The sequence below is a fragment of the Cicer arietinum genome, chromosome 3 (assembly GCF_000331145.2).
Source record: "Cicer arietinum cultivar CDC Frontier isolate Library 1 chromosome 3, Cicar.CDCFrontier_v2.0, whole genome shotgun sequence".
Classification (NCBI taxonomy): domain Eukaryota; kingdom Viridiplantae; phylum Streptophyta; class Magnoliopsida; order Fabales; family Fabaceae; genus Cicer; species Cicer arietinum.
Genome location: NC_021162.2, coordinates 73688798 through 73714713, shown reverse-complemented (window position 1 = coordinate 73714713; position 25916 = coordinate 73688798). Strand labels below are relative to the sequence as shown.

General features: G+C 29.7%; 5 protein-coding genes across 10 annotated transcripts in view; 4 read left to right on the top strand and 1 right to left on the bottom strand.

Annotated features, from left to right (window-relative positions):
* Positions 1-2093, top strand: part of CAGOLS1 (galactinol synthase) — a 2353-nt gene extending 260 nt beyond the window's left edge. The window contains exons 2-4 of the mRNA XM_073365663.1: positions 1-394; positions 852-1307; positions 1534-2093. Coding sequence (XP_073221764.1) covers positions 62-394; positions 852-1307; positions 1534-1764 — 1020 coding nt within the window. The 5' untranslated portion in view covers positions 1-61 and the 3' untranslated portion in view covers positions 1765-2093. The remainder of the gene's footprint in view (positions 395-851; positions 1308-1533) is intronic.
* A 2476-nt stretch (positions 2094-4569) lies between these two features.
* On the top strand, positions 4570-10056 carry LOC101506942 (SWR1-complex protein 4). 4 transcript variants are annotated; one of them, XM_004494390.4, is made up of 17 exons: positions 4570-4888; positions 4986-5072; positions 5585-5650; positions 5731-5790; positions 5906-5962; positions 6661-6790; positions 6916-6983; positions 7143-7235; positions 7335-7382; positions 7726-7887; positions 8236-8346; positions 8838-8933; positions 9149-9220; positions 9324-9360; positions 9461-9501; positions 9617-9690; positions 9908-10056. In XM_004494390.4, the coding sequence occupies exons 1-16, from the start codon at positions 4775-4777 to the stop codon at positions 9680-9682; spliced, it is 1308 nt and encodes a 435-aa protein (XP_004494447.1). In that variant the 5' UTR covers positions 4570-4774; the 3' UTR covers positions 9683-9690; positions 9908-10056. The 4 variants fall into 4 exon arrangements, with proteins under 4 accessions (XP_004494447.1, XP_004494446.1, XP_004494445.1 ...); XM_004494389.4 differs by having other exon boundaries at positions 9443-9501; XM_004494388.4 differs by having other exon boundaries at positions 9303-9360.
* Positions 10057-11787: 1731 nt separating this feature from the next.
* LOC101506608 (pentatricopeptide repeat-containing protein At2g21090-like) lies at positions 11788-13659 on the top strand. Its single transcript, XM_027332807.2, has one exon. The coding sequence runs from the start codon at positions 12014-12016 to the stop codon at positions 13595-13597; it is 1584 nt and encodes a 527-aa protein (XP_027188608.1). The 5' UTR covers positions 11788-12013; the 3' UTR covers positions 13598-13659.
* Positions 13660-14946: 1287 nt separating this feature from the next.
* LOC101506287 (nifU-like protein 1, chloroplastic) lies at positions 14947-16583 on the bottom strand. Its single transcript, XM_004494385.4, has 2 exons — positions 16057-16583; positions 14947-15480 (listed from the first exon to the last, which is right to left on the bottom strand). The coding sequence occupies exons 1-2, from the start codon at positions 16498-16500 to the stop codon at positions 15292-15294; spliced, it is 633 nt and encodes a 210-aa protein (XP_004494442.1). The 5' UTR covers positions 16501-16583; the 3' UTR covers positions 14947-15291.
* A 5944-nt stretch (positions 16584-22527) lies between these two features.
* The window catches only part of LOC101505979 (long chain acyl-CoA synthetase 1), a 10498-nt gene continuing 7109 nt past the window's right edge, over positions 22528-25916 (top strand). For 2 of the 3 annotated variants that reach the window (XM_027332511.2, XM_004494384.4), the window contains exons 1-9: positions 22534-22608; positions 22784-22948; positions 23869-23932; positions 24048-24137; positions 24241-24297; positions 24388-24436; positions 25400-25476; positions 25597-25636; positions 25740-25834. In XM_027332511.2, the coding sequence (XP_027188312.1) occupies positions 22803-22948; positions 23869-23932; positions 24048-24137; positions 24241-24297; positions 24388-24436; positions 25400-25476; positions 25597-25636; positions 25740-25834 (618 nt within the window). In that variant the 5' untranslated portion in view covers positions 22534-22608; positions 22784-22802. Of the gene's footprint in view, positions 22609-22783; positions 22949-23868; positions 23933-24047; positions 24138-24240; positions 24298-24387; positions 24437-25399; positions 25477-25596; positions 25637-25739; positions 25835-25916 lie in introns of all 3 variants that reach the window. The other variant, XM_073366003.1, reaches the window with a different exon arrangement.

The following is a 25916-nucleotide window of genomic DNA, read 5'->3' as shown; positions in this document are numbered from 1 at the left end:
ACATCTCTCTCAAATTTCATTCACTCACAAAAACACTTCAAACTCTTTTTTTTGCAACGATATGGCTCCAGAACTTGTTCCAACCGCAGCAAAATCAGTTACCGGGTTCACGAAGCCCGCGACTATACCAAAACGTGCATTCGTAACATTTCTTGCCGGTAACGGTGATTACGTGAAAGGCGTAATTGGTCTTGCCAAAGGTTTACGGAAGGTGAAAACGGCGTATCCGCTGGTGGTAGCCGTGCTTCCAGATGTACCGGAGGAACACCGTGAGATGTTGGAGTCTCAGGGATGTATTGTCCGTGAGATTGAACCCGTTTACCCACCCGAAAATCAAACCCAGTTTGCTATGGCTTATTACGTCATCAATTATTCCAAACTCCGTATATGGGAGGTACACTAAACACTATTATACTTTCTACACGTCATCAATTTTATTACTATCTCTATGTTTACATGTGGAATTTCTGAGTCGGTTTGTTTCTTACACGTGGATCCATGCATATGACGTGTCACTTACTAGACAGAAACAAATTTTAATTAATTTAACTCAGTAAATATAAGTTAGATGGTGAAGAACTGTGACATGGTACCATAATCGAAAGAAAGTATTCATTACTCATTACACAATAATAAAATCAATTTAAAATGATCCTAGCTATTAATTTGAGATTGAAAAATTATTAAACTATCAACAAAATTATTTTATTAAGAATAATGTGCACATTCAAGAACGCATTCAGTTTTGAGGCTGCATATGCAATCCCGTATATTGTCTTAATGTTTAAAAATGAAAGTTACTTTTGCGAATAGAAGAAAGTGATTTATCTTAAATTGGAATTATGTTGCAGTTTGTGGAATACAGCAAGATGATATACTTGGACGGAGACATTCAAGTTTATGAAAACATAGATCATCTCTTTGATCTACAAGATGGTTACTTATACGGTGTGATGGATTGTTTCTGCGAGAAAACATGGAGTCACACGCCACAATACAAAATTGGTTACTGTCAACAGTGTCCAAATAAGGTACAATGGCCAAAGGAAATGGGTCAACCTCCTTCACTTTACTTCAATGCTGGCATGTTTGTGTTTGAACCAAGCATTGAAACTTACCATGATCTTTTGAACACACTTCAAGTCACTCCTCCTACTCCATTTGCAGAACAAGATTTCTTGAACATGTATTTCAAGGATATTTATAAACCAATTCCTTTGGATTATAACCTAGTTCTTGCTATGTTGTGGCGTCACCCTCAAAATGTTGAGCTTCGGAAAGTCAAGGTTGTTCACTATTGTGCAGCGGTATGTATATTTTAAAATTTTCCCAAATTTTTTACAAATTACAATATATTAATTGTCATGTGTGACGTGTGACAATAACTTTAATTATAATTAAAATCATTTTTTTTAAATATTTTGACACAATATAAATTATGAATTATTTTGCTAATTAATAATTTATTTATTGATTGTGAATTAATTATAGGACATGAATTGATTTTTTATTTATTTATTGTTTTTGGTTAAGGGATCAAAGCCTTGGAGATATACAGGGAAGGAAGAGAATATGCAGAGGGAGGACATAAAAATGTTGGTGCAGAAATGGTGGGATGTTTACAATGACTCTTCACTTGACTATAGCAAGAGCTTGAATGGAAGTAGTGAAACACAAAGGAATGATGTTGAAAATGAGCCATTCGTACATGCGTTGTCGGAGGTTGGTCATGTTCAATACGTCACTGCCCCTTCAGCAGCTTAGACTGAGCTGTTTTTTTGGTGTGTAACATTCGTGGAATGGGAGCAATAAAATAAAGTAAGGAATGGATATGAAAATAAAATAAAAAAAGAGGATGAGTGAGTAGGTGCAAGACTTTGCGGTTAAAAGAAGGAAGGATTTTATTTTTTAAGACAAGGGGTCGGTGCCAATAGTAGTAGTCAGATAGTATATAGCTCATCTGCTTTTGTGTGTTCTATTTTATTTTATTTTTCAAGTTTTGGAATTTTGACCTTTGGTTCTGTTTATATGTGTATGGGATCTGGTTTGTATTTTCATGTATATATATAATATTGTATTTTTATTGTCTTTAATTTTTGGTACATTTTTACTTTTGTTTTTTGTTATTGTTTTTGCACTATATGTATCAAGGGAAAATGTTGTAGCGGATGAAATATTCAATTGTATGGTGTTAACCGTAAAGGGTCTGTTGTCTATTTCTTGTTAAATTGTGGGTTGTTTTCTATATTTATAGAATTAATCCACGGTCAATTTAGTAGGTTGGATTTTTGCTTAGTAAAGCAATGTCTTTTGAATTAGTTGCACAATGTTTAAATATGTAAAATGTCTATATGTAAACGTATTCATGGGATTGGGATTTTTATATGAGAATTAAAGCTACCCATGTCTGTTATTAGGAAATGAACATTAATTTTCGAAAAATAATTATACAAGTAATCACTATTCCATGTAATGGGAAATTGGTGAGACTTAAGATAATTTTTTGGTTTTTGTTTGGAATACATAAATAAGGAGAGAGAAGTTTTATAGGGTGAAATATTACAACAAAAGTCACTCTTTTCATGTATTTAAAAGAGAGAGATAATATAAAAAAATATTTTATTTTTGAGGTAGAGGATGAGAAGAGAGAGAAGTTTTTATATGGTGAGATCTAGTTTCTTTTTTCTTTTCTAAAGGTGATATTTGTGTGTAGTAAATAGTGGTGAGTGGAAGTTTTTATTTATTTATTTTTTAAGATTTTTTATTTTCTCACCGTTAAAATAACGTGAAATAGGATTTCCTTTTCTATATTTATACCTCAAATGCAGTTTCATATATTTTTTAAAATAGAGGTCAAAAGTAAATAAATTTTTATGAGGAATAAAAATTTGATAATTTTTTATAAAGACTAAAATTTACTTTTATCATTTTTTTAATTATTAAAACTACCCTTATTTTTATTATGATTTATGAACTTAATTTTAAAAATTAGACTATGACATCATAAATGTTTAAGATGGTCCTAAAAGGGTGAATGGGCAAACATATAAAAACGAATATACATTATTCTTACAAATAATCAATGTTTAAGAACAAACATTTTCCGACATGACGATATAAAGGAGATTCGACCCATATTTGAGAACAAATATAATTGAGTAAATATTTGATCCCATATTTTCATAACTATAAATTTATTGCACACAATTTTTTTGAAAAGATATATCACAAATTACAAACTCACGATCTACTTTTTTTTTTTCTTTTATAATTTTTTTATTTATAAAAAGTGTACCATAATTCCCTAAACATATATTTTCATTGAAACAGTGCGATATACACTTGAAGTAAATTTACTGTTGACATTTTAAAATTGTTCACGTTAAACTATATTTTAGTATATATTTCATAAACTTCGGACGAATGATTTGAAAAAGTGTTATTAGGAAGTTACAAATGAGTGTAGCTCATTTGTGTAGTAAAATTAAATCTTTACCAACACACTATTTAATATATTATTTTTTATTGATTAAAATTTACATGAATTTCAATAAATTTAAATGAGATTTATTAATTTAATAAGACTTATGTGAATTTCAATATATTATTAGTATTTTTTTTTTCTGTTATGTTCAACACTTTTTGTTTTTACTAATCGTATAATTCTAGTTCTCTAATTCTTGTGGTGTAAGACAAATGGTCTAAGAAGCCTCCAAGCCTCTTAAATGTATTATATATGGAACATTCTTTGAGTAAACCAACATTTGTAGCTATATGACTTGTGTGTTAGGGACGAAAATGACTTTTATCTAGAGGGAAACTTTGGTTGGTTTGAATTGTAATTTGAGGCTAAAGAGGGTGATGCCAAGGTTGTTGATGTTATTGTAGTGTTAATGGAGAAGGAAGCGATGCTCATGAATTCGATTATATCATCGTTGCTTGTAAGGAGATCTTTCCATGTTAGACAAACTTGCTCATTTAGTTCCATTAAATGTTAAACAGATACTGTAGCTCATGTTTTAATAAGGGCAATAATGTATAAACCTTGCTTTTATGTATTTGATTATGTTTTAGTTACAAATTTCAATAAAATAAAATTCTTTATCCGTCTCAAAATAATTGTTCTATTTATAAAAATAATTTATTTTAAAATAAATAACCTACCTCAATGTATTTTTTAATTGTAATTTTTAATTAATAGTAAATAATTTTTAATAAAATATCTTTTCTGAAATAGTACAAAAACAAAAGAGAAGTTAGTTGTCATAGTTGTGTTAAAAAAAGAAAAGATAGTAAAGAGAACGAAAAAAAAAAAAGTTACAATGTCAAAGACCCAAACTTTTAATTATACAGAAAACAAAAATTACCGTAATAACCTGCTATAGCCGGTAACATTGACAAGCTCCACCGTTGCACGTATTTATTGGGAAAAAATATACTTGAAATAACACAACCCATGAAGGTAAAGAAAAACCACACATTTTTCTAAAAACAAAATAGAAATTTAATTTCATAATTTAGTTATTATGACTTTTTTTTTTAATACAAAAGTGATTATTATATCGAATTAATGTTGTACCGAAATTAAGAAAAGCAGGTTGTACAACGTCGTAGCACCGGGGATTGTGAGTGTAACAGTTGAGAAAGTGAGAGGGAAAAGTGAAGAAGGGGTTTCATTCATTTAATTTTCCCCAATTCAATTGAATTGATTCGAATGCAAGGTTTGTTCTACCAGTAAGTATAAGTAATGAAGTTTATGATTCTGAAACCCTAAATGGATGCGAAGGATATACTTGGATTGCCCAAAAACTCATTCCCATCTTCTGCTGATAAAAAGCCTCGACCTCCCAAAGAGTCTCAGAGAAAACCAGATGGCATTTCACGCGAGGTACATATCTCATTACATTTTATCATATAATTCAATAGTTTTTGATTTTCTGTTACTTACTGGTTTTAATTGAAATTCAATTCAATTGTATTTGTAGGTTTATGCGCTTACGGGTAGAATGCCACCTCTTATGCCTTCTATTGATGCTTCTCAACTGAAAAAAAAGCATCCTCCTCACGAAAAGGTTTATTTTATTATTATGTTTTTCTTTTATTTATATCTAGGGTATGTTTGGGCGGACTTATTTGAGCTTATGTAGACATAAACACCGAGACTGAATGAGAGAGAGCTTATGGAAACATCTTATTACTAGGATAAGCATTTTATTTATTTGTTTTTTTTTTCTTTTATTTATTTAGGGCATCTTTTGAGTGGTTTATTTGAACTTGTCTATTGGTATAAGACGTGTGAGAATGTTTATGAGAGTTTATAGAAACAACTTATGACATGTCTGTAATTTGGATTCAACTTATTTTCATAAGATCTCTATGTTAGCTTATGAAAATAATTTATAGTTTATATGAAAATAATTTTACTTTTATTATCTTTTGTTATAGAAATAACTTATACATAAGTACTTATATAATAACCATTTATGTTATAAGTGTTTAATTAAGTTGTTTATCCAAACAAAGTCTTGATTTTGCCAGTACTATACTCAATTACTTTGGTTATTGAACTTCTTATGTTCTTCAGATCACTTGGCAATGGCTTCCTTTCACCAATTCTGCTCGTAAAGATGATCTTCATCTTTACCATTGGGTCAGTCACAACATCCATTAAATCATCATATATATATAATTTATGAGCTTGCAAGTTATTTTGTGTCTTTTTTCTTTCAGGTTCGAGTAGTCAATGGTGTTCCACCTACTGGGGACTATTCTTTTGCCAAGTATAACAAGGTAGCTAGTTAAATTCCTTTTCTATCTGTTTTTGTGCTTCCTCTGCATTGCTTACCTTTTTGGTTTTATTTTTGAATTTGGCTTTATTCAAAATCTTCTATTTGCTGTGGTGCAGTCTGTTGACATTATCAAATACACAGACGAGGAGTACGAAAAGCATTTGACAGATCCTGTGGGTAATCATGTCTAATTGTACATTTTTGTGGAGGTTGATAGACGAGTTTGCTTAAACTACAATGTTGCAAAATTTATGCTATCCAAACTGAAATTTATTCTATCTAATGTATCGAGCTGTGATTGTGGGCCCATTATTAGCTTCTATTGCAATTGAACATTGAATTTGTGTGTGTGTTTAAAACTCTTGTTGATTTGTTCATTGGTGATTACTTGTCTTGAGGCTTATAAATAATACTACTGGAAGCCTCCTTTTTCTGCAGAAGATATGGATATTGGGTTATTCCTGTGTTGGCTAATAAGAACAACCTATGCTGTTATAATCCTTGGAGTGTTTTTCTGCAGTCAATAATTTAACACATATTTCATTTAAAAGTAGAGTTTAGTGAATGTGGGATTAATAATACAATTTTGTGTGGATGAAATCTATAGGATTCTAGAAACCTAGCAGAATCATATCAATCACAACTCTAGTTTGGTTTTGGTGAGAGTCTTTGCAACCGCCTCTTTTGTACACTACATCCTACTTCACTTTTTATCGTATAAAATTGCCCACTTTTAACCACAATTGTGAAGTTCTGTGTGCTTTTCAGAATTGAAAGTCGAAAAAAATTGACATTCTATCAGTGTTTTTACATTCATCTCTTTACTAAGTATCCAATTCATGACTCAACTTGATTATGCTTTATCTCATAGATGTGGACGAAGGAGGAGACAAATGAACTATTCGACTTGTGTGGTAGATTTGATCTCCGTTTTGTTGTAATAGCTGATAGATTTCCATCTTCTCGGACTGTAGAGGAGTTGAAGGATCGATATTATAGTGGTATGTCTTTGTTGAATAATTATTATATGTTGTACTATGCAATTAATAATTATGATATGGAGATTGCATAAGCAAAAATGTGATATGTTGAGCTTAATTTTTTATCATATGTCCCTGTCATGTAGTGTCGCAGGCTATATTAATTGCTAGGGCTGCATCTTCCGGGGATGTTGCAACACATCCTCTCATTAAGGTGATGTGAAGTTTTATATTAATATATGATGCTTTGAAATAGTTACTTTCTTTTGTCTCTTTGAGTATACTATTTGTTGTACAAACAGACTTGCACACCTGCCTTAAGTCATTGCCATGTGGTCATATCATAGTAACTCGTTCTTCCTTTTCATTGTAGGAACCATATAATGTTTCACAAGAAATGGAGCGAAAACGGGCACTGTCTATGGTGCTCTCCCAAACAAGACAACAAGAGCGAAAAGATGAAGAGGTTTTGTCCTTCAAAGAAAAATAATAGTTTATACGTTTCTGCCATCAGTATACCTTCATAGTAAATGTAAGTACGGCTGCTTATATTTTTTTTGTGCAGGTTCTTGTTGAAGCTAAAAGAATAGCTGAGTTACGGATGGCTTCTAAGGTAATTTTTTGAAGACCATATTTTGGAAATTCTAATTTATTGATTAATCTTGGTTATAAATTCCTACCCATCACTTTTATTATCGGGGATTTTTCCTGGTATGGCATGTACTTCTTTTCCATGGGACTGATGGGAGGTAAATTACTAAAGTTAGAGCTGTATACTCTTAACGTAATAACTACTAATTTTTCCTGACAGTAAAATGTATGTTGAAGTAGTGTTCATTAATCACTCGTTCCCTATTTATAATTACCAATTTGGGGCAACAAAATTCATGGAATGTATAAAATATATTCACATGACCTATACATGCACATTTGTGCCTCGGATTTTGATTTTTCAGGTTACTGAACAGCCTCAATTGGTTGTTGCTTCAAATGCTGATGCAGAAGTTACCGAGAGAGCTGTCCCTGGTGAAACTATATCTCCATCGAATGTGCAACCTCCATCAATGGTTGTGCCTTCTGCGACAGATAATGCTTCTACTCTAGCTTCTCTTCGCATGGTAAGTTATGTATCCTTCACCTTTTCTCCATGTACAATTTTGTTCTCTACACCTCTGAAACCCCAGTCCCTGCCTCTGTCCCAAGGGAAGGTTAACAAGGATTCTATGAAAACAAAAGCCTTTTCACACTATATGAGGTTGCCTATATTAATCAAACAATACCATAATGTTGTATTGCAACTCGTGTCAAATTATAAATCATTCTCAATCATTTTATCTAATATTGCATTTCCATAGCTAGTCTCTAACCCATAGTTTCAAATAACATTTTTATAATGAAAATCAATTTGCACTATTTATTAAATTCTCATACTTCATAGCATTATCTGATAATGAGAAATATTTCAGCTTCGTGTATATTTAAGGACATATGCACTTGATCAAATGGTGCAAGCTTCAAACTCATCTGCTGGACTTCGGACTATCAAACGGGTTGAGCAAACATTGCAAGATCTTGGGGTTTGTAGACTACTTTAATTTTCAATGCAGTTTACATATTTCTTTCTCTCTTATTCATTGCCGACAAATTCATTGCTATTAACTAAATTAATCGTCTTTCTTAATACCCGTGTATTTGGTAAGAGAGTCTTATATTAAGGAATGGAGGGAATATATATATAGGTATATAGAAAAGCAGATGTATGTCAAATCCAAGCTGAAATGTTTGTGATGCATTTCCTTTTAGATAGATAGAATTGTTTGAGCATATATTTGAATTCATGATGCATTTTCTTTTAATTTAATCGTCTTTCTTAATACCCGTGTATTTGGTAAGAGAGTCTTATATTAAGGGATGGAGGGAATATATATATAGGTATATAGAAAAGTAGATGTATGTCAAATCCAAGCTGAAATGTTTGTGATGCATTTCCTTTTAGATAGATAGAATTGTTTGAGCATATATTTGAATTCATGATGCATTTCCTTTTAATTTGATTTTGTGATTCCAGGTCAATTTGAAACCAAGGGTTCCAACAAAAGCTGTATGTGCAGAGCATCTTGAACTAAGAAGAGAAATACTAACCTGGCTGAATCTGCAGAAACAGGTATATTGGTTTAAGAAATTTGAGAGAAACATATTTGCTGAATGTATTTATTAACTCATATTATAAGCAGATGTTGATGATTTCACTTAGAATTTTCATAGGGTTGTAATACGCCTGCCAAATTTTTGATTGTTTATCGAATTAGCAACGTCTACACTGGCTTGTTTCCCCGTCCAAATTTCTGATTTAACTACTTGTTATGATATATGTTTCAGGTGCAATATAAAGAGGCTGAAGGTTCATCTTTCCGTGATGGGTCCTATGGTGAAACACCAGGCACACCTAAGGTCAGAACTTTTTTTCTTATTTTCTTTTTGGTATTTTCCCCTCTATTGTTTTAGCCTTGTGATGTGGAAACTACTGACACAGTTGCTTCGTGGTGCGGATCAGGATCGTACATTTATTCCCGACTCCATGAATTTCGGAGGTAATAAATATTGATTTTTTTTTTGCACCTGCTATCTAATTTTCTATAAACTAAGGAGATTTTCATTTATTTACTATTAAAGATATCCATAAAACTGTAGTTTCAAGCGAAAGGGTTGGCAAAAAGGACCAAAAACGCAAGGTACACCACAGTATTGTCTATTTACTCTCCCATTGATTGATTAGTTTTACTTTTACATTTTTTTTAATAATATGAATGTATAATATAGATCGGTCTCGTAATTTTATTTGTACAGGCACATGGAGGTCCACCTACCTCGGCTCATAAAAGACCTAGAAAACAAAAGGCCTCAGATCTTTAATTTCTCTGGTAAGGGTTTAAATTTTGGCTCAGAAGACACTAGCAGGACTTGTTAAGCATCATATTTCTCTATAATGTAATTTTCTCTATCATTTGTGTATGCTTATGTAATATAATACCCTTGGTGCTTCAACAACCTTATAGGACTTGCTTCTTCAATTTTAAGCTTGTCAGTGCATGTATTTACTGAGTTACTAAATGAAGTTTTTTCCATGTTTTCTGTCAGGTGCAATGTGGAAAGGTGTATCAATTTGTATTATTCGTTTTATGGTTTTATTAATATCAATCTTATGGATATTTATATGCAAAGTTTGTATTAGAAAAAACATTTGTTATATCATCAGTATAAAAGTGCATTTCATGATTTCTTTCTTAGCGAAAGCTTTTACTTTTGCACAAATTGCAAATGATATCAACTTGTTATCTTTTGCGAACGGGTTAAACAGGACAGGATATTGCGTGTAATTAACAATGGAATTGGAAATTCCAATATCCCTGAAAGCTTATGCTGTGATGTAGAAATTTGTAATTGATGGAAAAAATGCAGTCTTAAGGGAAAAAGTAAAGTGGATAAACAGTCTTTTGAAAATATAAAAAATAAAATAATTTATGATAAATCATGTGTTTTTAGTTTATTTTTGAGTGAATATGCAAATTGGTTCTTTAAATTGTACGTGTCAATTAATTTAGTCCCTCTTTGAATTTTGTAAATTAATAAATACATATTTAAAATTGTAAAATATCAACCAAAATAGTTTGTGTAAACTTTTGTTGTTAGATATTATTTTTTTGAGAATAAATTTGTCAATAAAATTGTTATCTTAGTGACAAATTTGTGAGTAATTGTAATTGTGTATAGATAAATTAGTCTATAAAAGATTTAAATTTTATCGAAAAATTAGTCCACATTATAATGACATTGATTAAGATCGATTTGAAGGGGTTAAATATTCAATAAACATGTTATATAATCTATAAGAATAAAAATTTAAATATAAATTATTTTAATTATCATTTTATAATTTTAAAAATATATTTATTAAATTATAAAATTCAAAAATTAATTTAATTGACGTTTATAATTTAAAAGACTAATTTGGCTATCTTTTTATAAGCTTTTCAATATAATTTATAGCTAATTTTTAATCAAAACTTGTATGTTATTCACTTCAGATCAAACGAAAGTGGCAAGGATTAAGCAATCGACTAACATATTTATTTCCTTCTCACAGTGAGGATAATTTTACGAGGAAAGCTTTACTGTATATCTCCACACTTGTACTTTTACTCTGTAAGCTACACTTATACTCCTACCTCTATTTTATACAAATTATTCATTTTTTAGTAATAATAATAAAAATTTATTTCAATAATTCAATTTAAATTTTAGAAAATTTAAAAAAAGTTTTTTAATACACTATTAGAATTTTTTTTTTTAATTTTTTGATATTAATTTAAAATTTTACAAATATATTTGTGTACTGAAAAATTTATTTTCGATTAAAGTGAAACTTTTTGATGGAACAAGACAAGGGCTAGAGAGCTAAAAAAGTCTATCAACTCTCATGTATGGCATAGTACCCCGACGTCTTGATCGCAGTACAACGTCGACAACAATTGATTAGTGCTGTTTTTATAAACATATTTATAATCTGTTGCAATTCTTGTGGTTGTAGTCCTACAATAAAATATATAATCCTCATACAGAGTGATGAATATTTCTCATCCATATTTTGTGTTTAATGATTTTTTTGTTTTGTTATGACGGTTAAAAACTTAAAATGAACAATTGTTAATTGTTTTAATTATTTTTAAAATATATTTTTATTAACAAATATTTAATTAATTCTTCTTAATATAATTTTTTTTCTTCATATGCACCGATCATAAATAGAACTTCGATCAAATAATTAAAAGGAAATAGTAAAATTTTCTTTAAAGTGAACTAAAAACTAAATAACCATTTTTTTCATATATAGATTTAATTTAAAATAAATAAAAATATTGACTTACTAATCAATTGACTATATATATATATATATATTTTGTAAATATGATGAATAGAGTTTCTGGTATTAGTTTTTCCTTATTTTATTATCTGCGGATCGGGCCACCGAGTCAACCAATTTAATTCGGTTAAAATATACTTCTTGATAGGATTGAAGGTTTGAGTTCAATTAGACCGGTCCGGTCTGAATTTTACAACACACAAGGAACCCTTGAAGTTCTATTTACAACACACAAGGAACCCTTGAAGTTCTATTTACATTGTCACGCCTTATCTTTTTATGACTTATTCATTGTACGTGTTTTTCCAATATTTATTCTTAGGATGCATGCCGTGAAGAGATTGTGGTTGCAAAAACCATGTTCCCGCAATATGTGTACTATTACAACACCACAATTGAACTACATGATTAATACTCACATACACAACAACAACGTAAAATATGCTCACAAACTGTTGGATGAAAACCCTTTATCCTGCAACATTGTTTCCTGGAATATGATTATGACGGCCTATGTTCAACACCATCAAATTGGACTTGCTCATCAACTGTTCGATAAAATGCCCCTTAAAGACGCTGTTTCATGGAACATCATGCTCTCTGGTTTTATGAAAACCAGAAACACAGAGGGACTTTACCAATGTTTCTTGCAAATGGGAAGAGCTGGTGTAGTGCCCAATGACTATACAATCTCCAAATTGCTTAGAGCAGTTATTTGTACTGAGTTGGAAGTTTTGGTGTATCAAGTTCATGCTATGGCTTCTCATTTGGGACTCAACTTGAATGTTTTTGTTGGGTCTTCTTTGATTCGAGCTTATGCGGCTTTAAGGGAAGAAGAAGCTTTAAGTCGAGCATTTGATGATATATCGATGAAAGATGTTACCTCTTGGAATGCTTTGGTTTCTGGTTATATGGAATTGGGAATGATGGTTGATGCTCAAACAGCATTTGATCTAATGCCTCAAAGAAACGTAATTTCATGGACTACTTTAGTGAATGGTTATGTCAAGAACAATCGAGTTAATAAAGCGCGGTCTGTTTTTGACAAAATGAGCGAGAGAAATGTGGTTTCTTGGACGGTAATGATTAGTGGGTATGTGCAAAACAAGAGATTTATGGCTGCATTGAAGCTTTTTCTTCTTATGTTTGAGAGTGGAACTCGTCCCAATCATTTCACATTTTCAAGTGTATTGGATGCATGTGCAGGTTGTTCCTCACTTCTGATGGGGTTACAGGTTCATCTGTGTATTGTCAAGTCCGGCATACCAAATGATGTTATCTGGTTGACCTCACTTGTTGATATGTATGCAAAATGTGGAGATATGGATGCGGCTTTTTGTGTTTTCGAGTCGATTATGGATAAGAATTTGGTATCTTGGAATGCGATAATTGGAGGTTACGCAAGTCATGGGCTAGCTGCACGAGCACTGGAGGAGTTTGATAGGATGAAAAATGTTGGCGTTACACCTGATGAAGTTACATTTGTGAATGTGTTGTCAGCATGTGTCCATGCTGGTCTTGTTGAAGAGGGCGAAAAGCATTTCGCAGCTATGCTGACCGAGTATGGAAAGCCAGCAGAGATGGAGCATTATACTTGCATGGTGGACCTATATGGAAGAGCAGGGAGATTTAATGAAGCAGAAAAACTAATCAAGAGTATGCCATTTGAGCCTGATGTGGTTTTGTGGGGTGCATTACTTGCAGCTTGTGGCCTGCATTCAAATTTGGAACTTGGAGAGTATGCTGCCGAGAGGATTCGCAGACTTGAGAGCAATCATCCTGTTTCTTACTCAATGCTTTCAAAGATCCAAGGTGAGAAAGGAATATGGAGCAGTGTGAATGAACTGAGGGAGAAAATGAAGGAGAGAGGGATTAAAAAGCAGAAGGCAATTAGTTGGCTTGAGTGATATTATGATCTCACCCCGTAAGTTCAGGCAAATGATAAAAATTGTGTGGAATTCAGACAAAAGGTTTATTTTGGGTGCTGCTAATCCCTTTAAGGAAATTTCTCTGTATGGTAATTGTTCCGACCTCAAGTCTGCAAAACTACATTTTTGAAATGTCTGCTTTGGGTCTCGTATAAATATAAGTCATCACGGTTGTCATTTGTAAACGACGCCCCAATGAGTTGCGGAGTGTAATGTTTATAAACTAACCTTAGCCTCGACTTTCAAATAACGTGAGACTTTTTGGTGTACCGAAACAATAATGATTATATTAAAACCTACAAGTGTAAAGCAATCAGAAACCTTGCGTATATGCAATAACTGACAAAGCTATCAGAGATATGATAAAAGGGTAACTTTTTCCTTTCTTATATTTACATGTGTAGTTTGAGTTTTAGACATTGTGTCTACTTTATTTGTTTTAAGCTATAACTTCTTACTCTCACTCTTGCTTTGTTTCCAAGTGAAGTTAATCAATCAGTATTCGCAACTTATTAAACTTTTATTGAGTTCTTTTTGAGTTACTGGTTATTTAGATTCTTTTTTTAAATAAACATGGTTTGACCTATGTTTTAAAAAATAAACTTTTGCAAGTATCACTAAATACCGGTGACAACATTTGTTTCTCCATGTTTAATGAATGGTCTTTTTATGAGTCAGCCATTGGAGAGACCTTAACTGGCCCAATAGCCCCAAGAGTTATTGTCTTTGATCCAGGAGAGTAAGACACCCAAAAGGAACACCACTCAGCCAAAGAGATTATTTGATTACTATGTCAGCAACAAATACCTTGGATTCACAGATTCTAGGAGTATGACTTAGCTAGTTTGTTAAAAAGTTGTTATGAATTATATTGCACTGTTATTTAGCATATTTTGTAACAAGGCTAGCTGCATATAACTTGCATGGAGACTGCATGCATATCAATGAGAATTTAGTGTCTCCTCTTCTCTATCTATTTTCTTAGGAGACCCTGTCCTCGAATTTAAAGTTCCCTTCTTAATAAGTATGGTGTGAAAAGCTCACATATTGGGTCATGATGAAATTTACTCAAGATTTTGAACAGAAATGTGTGTTGCTTATTGTGTTGTGAAGGTTGAAGTTAAAACTGTATCATATAAAGAACGTTAAATTCTTTACCTTGAAAACAAGTAATCCTGCATCCAACATGAGTGAGTTATTTTTCTGCTTATTTTTGTTATGGCTTCTGTAATAAAGAAAATCTGAGAACGTTTTTTTATTTTTTTTTTATTTTTATTATCTAATCTCTTATGATAACAATATAAAACAAAACATCATGAAGACAATGGTAACTGAAATGTAACTGCTTATACACGATACATGTTTCAGATTATCAAACGATGGTATGTGAGGCTTACATACATATCCAACTATGTTCAGAAGGAAGTACTGATCACATTTCAATTCATTTACAAAGACAATGCTATGTGAAAAGCAAAAGTATAAAATTGCAAAGTGGACAATAATTTGTTCTAACCTTAGACTATCAAATACTGACCACTAACAAATTGCAGAAAATAAAATGATCGAATATAACTGGTTATCTGACACGAGACGTGTGAGATGCCATACGTCATTAATTTGAAATGTTGGTACTACATAGATGGTCATGAAAATGAAAGAATCACCATAGCCTAGGTGGAAAAGGTAACATTGAGAATATCTGGAAACTTCTCCTTGATAGCGGCTTTGACTCCTGATCCAATGGATTCCGGTCCAAAATACTCAACGACACAATCACCAGCTTCAACAGATAAAACTTGCACGCTACCTCCGTAATTCTTAATAGCTGGTCTCAATATCTCAAGATGATTATTCACCGCCTAAAATCCACAACAACATCAACTAACATTCATCATTTCATTTCTCAATAAGCAATCATTTTAACCCCTAAAAGTATGAGGCAGTATCAAATATAGTCATTCATATAATAATTGAATATATTCTAAGGTGTGTTTTTCGTCCATAATGTTATTTTATTTACCTGACAAACATAATTAACACAAGACACATTTAAAAATCCAAGATTTGATACCATTACATTCAAGTGACACCTACTTACATAGTCTATTTTTTACAATTTATTTTCAAAAATAATAACTATTTTTAAAATAAATAACTTACTTTAAAGAGTATTTCGGTTACAACTTTTGAAAATAATCAAAATCTAAAAATTATTTCAAATAATAATCTATTTTCATAAAATTTTATTTTTACTATGCGCCAACACAAAATAACTTGTGCATTTTTTTAAATTCGGTAACAAATAATATCGAAATTAAATTCTCTAAATTATTTAATTCTAAAATAATTTTTTATAATGCAAAAACAAACTGACCAATATCCAATCACTCAAATTATTATGGCCAAAACATTTTTTTTTTAAAGAAGAAACTTACCTCAACAGTTGTTTCTCTTGATTGGTCATCATCATAAACTTGCACAATATCCTTAATGGAATCACCAAATTTTTCCTTAAGAACGCGTTCGATTCCCATTTTCATCGTTGTAGTTGAGCTAGGACAACTTTCACAAGCTCCTTGTAACTTAAGTGAAACGACGCCGTTTTCAACGGAAACAACGTCGACGTTTCCTCCGTCAGAGATGAGGTAAGGACGAACATCTTCGAGAACGAGGTCAACGTTAGAAGCGGTTAGGTCAAATTTCTTGGCGGAGTATAATCCTGGAGAAGATTGGTTCTGATTAGGGGAAGCGGCCAAACGGATTACTGTGTTTGGAATTCTCTTTTGCTTTTGAATTGTGAAATTGAGATTATTGCGTTGTTTTTGTTGGCCAATAAAATTCAATTTCGTTATCGAACAAATTGGAGTTAGAGTCGCCATTGGTGGAACTTCTGGAGTTATGGTGCGTAATGAACAGTACGAATTACAAAGTATCGTTTTTTTTTTGGAGTGTACATTATGGGCCACGGAGCCCAATTGAGTCCAATTTTAGGATTTTGGTTTGAAAAATGACAAAGTATGACTTAATTCATTTAAGGTGAAAACATATCGTCCCGACAGATTTTTTTAACTTAAGTCAGAGTCAATTTTTTATTTTATTAACTAAAAAATCAAGCTACATGTCACGAAAAAAAATCAAATTTTTAACTTAAATTACTCTTCACGTGAACTTATTCCATAAGAATAAAAGAATTATTAAAAAAATTAAATTTAAATTAATATAAGAGTAATGTATTAAGTGTATTAAAGTTAGTTAATTTTTATTTATATTTAAAATCATTAAAAAAATCTAAAAAAAATATATGATAGGCATTATCGAGTTGAAGACACTATCGCTAAACACGAGACAAAATAAGCATTTTCAAATCTAATTTGTGGTTAGCTAAAATGTCTACAACTTTTTCGATATTCTTGTAACTTGATTTGATTATCTTGATATGAGTCCAAACAATGTGACCCTCCCTCTCCATAAAGAAGGTGAATGGCATCAATTAACCAATGCAAGAATGATTTCAACAACATTCACTGGTAAGAAGATAAAAAACATGCAAGATATTTGAGTAGACATAAGTAAATATGTTAGAGATTTTTTTGAACTCTCACATTCGACTTATATATTATAATAGTAGACATATATAATTTGGTTTTCACAAATTTGTTACAATTAATTTTTTTCTTTCTATTTTTGTTGATATGCATTTAAATCATATTCACATGTAAAAGTTTCTCCAAAATATACATTAGATCAAAATTTTAGTTTTGAGACAATCATTATATACTCATTCACATAACTATCCTTTCAACACTAGTACATACTTATATTCATCCACACAACTATCCTTTCAACACAGGTACATACTTCTCATGCGATTATATTTCTATGAAGTCGCAATTTAGACTATAAAATACAAGTAACTATCTCATAAGAGTGTCATATTATCAAATACATTTGTTCTTCGTGATTAAGATTATTAGTATAATCAAGTATTACTGAAAAATATTTTACTTGTTTTTCTAACTATTTCAATTTTAATTGCAAAAGCAAGACAAATACTAACTCATTTGGTATGTTATCTACAACAAACATTATCATTTGTAATAATGAAATATGCTATTGAACAATTGGTCAAATTCAACTAATACTTAAAATATCCAAAACATTACTAATGTCTCGTTAGAACCACGTGAAATCAAACTATGTTTAGCTCATAATTTCACTATTTAAATAATTCTTTTTAACACATTTCTATTGTGAAGTATTTTCACAAAACCCTAACATAGATTCTAACCTTTGAACAATCAATCTTCTTTCAGATAGAGTCGATGGTTGGTGGTGCATGCTAAATTCTACCATCAAGATTCAATATTCTAACATTTGTTAAACAATTAATTTTCTTTGTGGTATTGGTCGTGATTGGTTTTGGAATTCGAAGCACAACTAATTCAAACAGCCTGATCGGTGGTACCTGATAAATTATCGCCCGTCACGGTGGACGTGCAGAGGAGACGAGATAAATTAGGTTTAGAGAAGATAGAGAGAAGTGTCAAGTGAAATTACGAATGTAATTTCAAACTTTGGAAGTGTATTGGAGACTGAAAAAAATTAAGGAAATAAATGATATGATACTGGTATAGTTACAGAAGTTGAGTGTCGATAGGCATGACAACGGGGCAAGTCGGGGCTAAATCTTGCCTCCCCCACCCCTGAACTTGACAAACTGGGGAAAAACCATTCCCGTTTTTTAGCAAGTGTGAAATTTAGACACACATCATCATCCGCAATGGGATACGAGTTTCTCTGCTCACATCCACACATATTCATATATATATAATTATAAATTTAAATCAAATCTATTATAATTAATATAATAAAGTAATTATTATTAGACAATAATAAAATAAAATAAATATTTTTTTATAGAGATTATATTATTATTTTTAATATTTAAAAATAATATGTAGTATAAATATGTACATGCATATAATATTTAAAAATTACAATAATATTACTAACGGTGCGGGTTCGAGTGCGGGGTGATATCAACACCCCAAATCCGTCCCCGTCCTCGAATTTTAATTTCGAAGAAAACCTACATCCGCATCCAATCAAAACAAGTTTTATCCGTCCAAATCAAGACGAATTCAGGTGGATATCCGCGAGTACAAATTGTGTTATCACTCTTAAGTGTCGACATATGCCTTTGTGGCAAAAACAAAGAAAAAATAGTTATTTTTTATTTAACTACAAAATTACTATTTTAATAACAATGTTTGTATGAAATGAATGAAGTAACATACTCATAGAACATTGATTTGGTCTGTGCATTCATTGATTTCATCTGCAAAACTAAAGGGGTTGTACTCATTCCATGGAGACAACATCATTACATGTAATAAAAAAAATTAATTGTAGAAGAGGTTGTACTCCCTTATGTATACATATATGAAAAATATGTTTTTAATGTTCTCATCATATTATGCATTGAATTCACCTGAAAAGATAATAAAAAATTTACACTCGCTAAATACTAGATCTATTCATGCATGATCAATTTTTTTAAAATTAATTAAAATAAGAATTTCATTTTTAATTTAGAAAAAATTCTTATAACAGAATAATTTTCAAATAAATTGAGTTACTAAAATCAGTATATCATATGACTATAACATCCAAATTCAAAATTATAAGTAACGTAATAAAATAGATAGAAGTGTCTACGACAATTATGAAAGTAACGTAATAATTTAGGTATTCTAAATATAAGTGCAAATTGGAGGCATGTGTTAATAGTGAGGGTTGCACATGATGACAAGTGTCGGCCATAGTCACATTACTATTTAATGAAGTTTTATGCGAAATGAATAGGAATGTACTAAAAAAAACATTAATTTGGTTTGTGAACGCATTGATTTCATTTGGGAAACTAATTTTTGGATCATCTATTTAATGTACGAAACTTAGGACAATGTGATGATATCGGTGGATGAATGTAATAAAAGAAATATAGTGTGCAAGAGGTTATACTCATTTCCTATAGCATATGTCACTAATGTTTTCAAGGATGGCACCTCATTCCCTTAGTTGAAGACACGTTGGTTAAGCACAGGACAAGATAGACATTTTCAAATTTAATTTGTGGTTAGCAACTTATTTGATTCTCTTGCAACTTGATTCGATTATCTTGATATGAGTCTAAACAATGTGTCCCTCCCTCTCTGTGAAGATGGTGAATGACATCAATTAACCAATGCAAGAACGAGTCCGACAACATTCATTGGTAAGAAGAGAAAAAATTTGTAAGGTGGTCTTCCGGCGTCTTAAAAGATGCACAAATAACATGTCATGATTCATATATAGAATAATATAATAATTACTATATATAATTTGGTTTTTACAAACTTGTCACAATTAAAAATTATTATTATTTTTTCATTTTTTTTAAACATGCATTTAAATTATATTCATATGTAAACTTTTTTCCAAAATATATGTTAGATCACAATTTTAGTTTTGAGACAATCATTCTATACTCATTCACACATCTATCCTTTCAACACAAGTACATACTTCTCATGCGATTATGCTTCTATGGGTTTGCAATTTAGACTATAAAATACAAGTAACTATTTTTCAAAAGTTTCATATTATCAAATACATTTGCTCTTGGTGACTAAGTTTAGTAGTATAATCAAGTATTTCTGAAAAATACTTTACTTGTTTTTCTAACTATTTCAGTTTTAATTGCAAAAATAAGAAAAATATTAACTCATTGGTATGTTATATATAATAAAATTCAACATTGCCATTTGTAATAATAAAATATGCTATTGAACAATTGGCCAAATGTAACTAACACTTAATAAATCCAAAACATTACTAATGTCTCGTTGGAACCACGAAAAACCAAACCTCGAAAAACCAAATTATGTTTAACACATAATTTCACAAAATCTTAACATAGATTCTAATCTTTGAACAATCAATCTTCTTTCAGATAGAGTCGACATATGCCTTTGTGACAAAGACAAAGAAAAATTGTTATTTTTCTTTACTACAAAAATTACTATTTTAATAACAAGGTTTATGTGAAATGAATAAGAGAACATTAATTTGGCATCTTCATGCATTGATTTCATCTGCAAAACTAAAAGGGTTGTACTCATTACATTACATAGAGACGGCATCATTACATATAATAAAAGAAATTAATTGTACAAGAGGTTGTACTCCCTTATGTGTAAGTATACGAAAAATATGTTTTTAATGTTATCATCGTATAATGTATTGAATTCACCCGAAAAAATAATAGAAAATTCACACTCACTAAACACTAGATCCACTCATACATGACCAATTCTTTTAAAATTAATTAAAATAACAATATCATTTTCGACTTAGAAAGTATTCTATTAACAAAATAATTTTCAAACAAATTAAGTTACTAAAATTAGTAAATCACATGACCCTAACATCAGAAAATTGTACTAAATAAATAGGGTGTAGTGTATGTGGAAAATGAATAAGAGTATACTAAAAGAACATTAATTTAATTTGTGCATGCATTGATTTCATCTTCAAAACTAATTTTTGGCTCATCTATTTAATGTATGAAACTTAAGACAAGGAGATGTTATCAGTAAATGAATTTAATAATAAAAAAAATTAATTGTGCAAGAGGTTGTACTCATTCATAATAGCCGATGTCACTAATGTTTTCAACGATGTCCCCTCACACTACCTTATGTGTGTGTATATATGAAAAATGTGTTTTTAATGCTATCATCATTTCATGTATTGAATTCACCCAAAAAAAAAAAAATAATCAAATCATTTATTGATCTATGGAACAAAAAGGTTTAGATTCATTGCAGTTAAATATAATGCATTTGTGAGAGATGATTGGTTTTAATTTGGAGATGCATTTTGGAAAAGACAAAGTTTGAACAACAACGGCGAAAAAGTATCAAAATTATATGTAAACTTAGGAAGGGGATTCAACCCTAATGAATCTAAATCCCAAACAAAATAATATTTACAGACAATAAATCTTTTACTATAAAAGAGTGAGAAGAGTAAATATATATTATATGTACAATCACGACCGTTATAAAGTTATTTAAAAATTACATTATCACAATGATAGATCTAAAACTCTGACTTATTAGTTATATAGTATATATATATATATATATTTCAAAATTTAAAGATGTGCATGTACACACATTCACTAAACACTAAATCATCCCATACATGACCACTTAAATGATTTTCTTCAAAAACTAATTAAAATAACAATTTCATTTTCAACATAGAAAATATTTTTTAACAAAATACTTTTTGGAAGAAGTAAACATAACTAAAATTTTAAAAATGATTTTTTTTAATATAAAATAAATTGACATTTATTTCTATCATTTTCTTATTATAAAAAAGTCTTCTCATTTAAATATTGTGTGTGTGTGTGTGTTTATTGGATTAATGGGAATCATTACAATATTGGACTAAGAGTAAGACAAGTGAAAAATATTTCATATTTTCACTAAAAATTTTAAAATAATAAATATATAAAAATATCTCACTTATATAATATTTAATATTTACTTTTTCATCACAATTACAATTATTAGATCAATAAAAATATTTGACTTTTATCAAAATCATCTCTAAAGTCACTCTCATAAATAATTGTGATGTACTAACGATATCTAAAACACAGTGCATAACAATTAAATTCTTTCAAAATTCAGTTTAATATTTTTTTTCTTCAGATTTTTAAAAACAGAGCATAATATTATTATATGTGTAAATTTTGTTGATGAAGTATTATATGTGTAATTTGTAAAACACACATATACATGTGCACACCCTATATAAGGTGTATCAGCCCCTGCATAAGGGTATTATTTCACCTAACATTCTCCATTTTTTTCCTAGGGGTGCTTGGATCCCGGTTTCCACATTCAGCAATATCTTTTCCATATAAAAATGTACTATTATTTTTTAATAAATATATTATTATTATTTGCTTTGGATGCTTATGTAAAACCTTACTTTAGTTTTGTCACTTTAATTTACTTTGAAAAAAATAAAGGACTAACAATAGTTTATCGTTTTTAAACAACTTTGGAATGTTTATTAATCTGTTTAATTCTACATTTTTAGTAGTAATTAATAAAGAAGAATGAAGAGTTTTGCTGCTAAGGTAGAAGAAGGAAGAGAAGGTAGAAATGGTAAGCCATGTGTAGGACCAGTATATCGCAACCTTCTATCCAAACATGAATTTCCACCATCGGATCCTCATTTAACTTCCACTTGGGATATTTTCAGGTATATTAATATTCATGCAAAGTTAATTTGAAATTAAAACGAAAACATACACATTCTAATCTAATCAACGTTACCATATGTAAAAAAACAAAACTTAATTGTGCTTATTTTTAGTCCTTAAAATTGATAGTATCGATCAATTTAACTTTTTAAACTTGGGAAATAGTAATTTAATTTTTTAAGTTGAAAAAATTATTCAATTTTTTTATATTTATTTTTAAATTTAGCGTCACGGTTTTAAAAGTTATATTTATCTTGATGCATCAAGAAATAATTAAAGAGCCTTCCATTAGATGTTTATTAAAAAAATATTTCAACGAATAAATTAAATTGATGGATGTTATTTAGTTTAAATGACTAATTTACTATTTCATATATTTGAAGGATTAAATTGCTGGACTCTTGTAATTTCATAGACCTAAATATTGATCTAGTCTAGGTAAAAAGTTAGAATATATAAAATATCAAATCTTAACAAAATAGAAGTTTAGTGATTGGTCAATGAAGAATGGTAATTTAAATGTTTTAAAATGTGATAAAATGGAGAGAAAGGTAGTCATATAGTTGTAATTGTGATTGTAAGGGTATTGCAAAGATCTCTAAAATAAATTATATTGAAGCTATAATTGCCTTTAGATTGCAATTTATAATTGTTTTTAATTAACTTTCGGAATTGTTTTTTCAAATGAAAACAAAAAACAAAAAACAAACTTTAATAATAATAAGACAGTAGGATTAAAAAGACTTGACAGTTGTTTTAAATTTTAGTTCAACTAATAAATGTCGATATTATTATATTAAATATCATATTTTGAATTTGAATATGACTTCTCACAGTTATTTCAGTTAATTATAGTGGTATTTATAGCATCTTTTAAAATAAAATAAAAAACACTTGATACTTTATTTGATGATTGTAGCATGGCTGTCAAAAAATATCCTCAAAACCCTATGCTGGGATGGCGTGAATTTGTTGATGGAAAGGTATTTTTTTTATTTTTTATTAAAGGAAATACATTTTTATGACAATAGATTCCTTTTTATATCATGTAGACTAAGACAAGAAAATTGATTTTTGTTTATTTATTTATTATTTTAGGTAGGACCATATAAGTGGAAAACATATAAGCAAATTTATGATGAAGTGCTACATATTGGTTCTGCTCTACGTGCATCTGGTGCCAAACATGTAAGTCTTATCAATGCAAAAGGACATTTTTTTCTATTAGTATATATTCTTTAAAACGAGTGTTCTTAAATCTTTATGTCAATTGTGGTAATTTTAATTACAGGGCTCACGAATTGGAGTTTATGGATCAAATTGTCCACAGTGGATTGTGGCAATGGAGGTTTCAATATTTATTATATAATAAAGTTTTCACACTATTGTTACTTCTATGATCCTATCAGAATTCATAAGCTTGTTTATGTTGATGTAGGCTTGTTGTGCTCACAGCTTGGTTTGTGTGCCTCTCTATGATACACTTGGTAAATAAATATTTTATAAATTTAGTTTATTCCCTGTTTTCTCTCTGTTTTTTTCTTTTTTCTGCAATTAGGAGATATGCATAAAAGTTATCCTATTTAAGGTCACTTTTTAGATATACCTTTTTCTTCGTTTTTATATTCTTACTATTATGCCAATGCTCATTTTTCTGAATTTATACAAATTTATTTGAGTACTTATCTGATCTTAAAAAAATTAACATGAAATGCCTGTGTTTCTCATTCATTTCTATTGAAAAGAAAAATAAAATCACTATTTAAAACTAAAAATAAAACAAAAAATAAAAGATTTAAATATGATTTTGGTCTTTAAAAATATGTTTCATGTTTCATTTTGATTTTAGTTCTTATAATTTTTTTTGTTTTATTTATATATTTGCAAATTTTAATAAAAATTATAAAGACTAAAATTGATATATTTCGCATTTGTGTGAGTTAAATTATGATAAAATTTATTATCTCTTCTAAGATTCAAATTTTTGTTGTTGATATTTTTGGCCCCTTAAAAAAATTTACATAAAACTAAAATAGGAATTAAAAGTGAATAAAAAAAAATATTTTCAAAAAAATTTACAGTAGCTTTATTATATTATAAAAAATAATTTGGGTCGTTTCATTGGCAGGGCCCTTGTACTAGATGCAGATGGTCATGCCCAGTTAGTTACCTCCATAGATTTTATAAACTCATGTTATTATTTTTTATAAAATATGTCCCATTAAATATATTTTGTGTATACATGTTACTAAAATATTATTTTATGTATAAATTTGCCAAACTTATATTTAAGAACATTTTTCTTATTCGTAAAGAAGAGTTATAAGTTATAATTAGGATAGAGGTAGTAATATTCGTTCAAGAAACTACATTATTTTATTTCTTATTTATCAGCAAAATGATTTTTTTTCCCATATATTTATTGATTGATTTGATGCAATTTAAACAAGGGTCCGGTGCTGTAAACTTTATCATAAGTCATGCAGAAATAGATTTTGTGTTTGTCCAAGATAAGAAAGTTATGCAAGTAAGAATCACTTTCTTTGAAATAATCATCTTCATCTTCAAATAAATTCATATACCAAATATTTAAAGGCAAATATAGATTCTAATTACATAACATATAATTCCTTACATTATTTTTCAGCTTTTGAATCCTGATTGTAAATCTGCTTCGAGATTGAAAGGTAAATTAATATGGCTAGTTTGAAACTTCAATGTTTATGTGTTGCAATTGCAACTTAATAGAAGACAATTAATTTAACTGATTTTTGTTATGAATATAAACAGCGATAGTTTGTTTCACTTCATTAACAAATGAAGAGAAAAGTAAAGCCACAAGCATTGGGATTAAGCCATATTCATGGGAAGAGTTCTTGCACATGGTTAATTTAATTTGTCAAATAATTGATATAATTGACATTTATTATAATATATAATCAATAACTCATTTTACTATTATCTTGT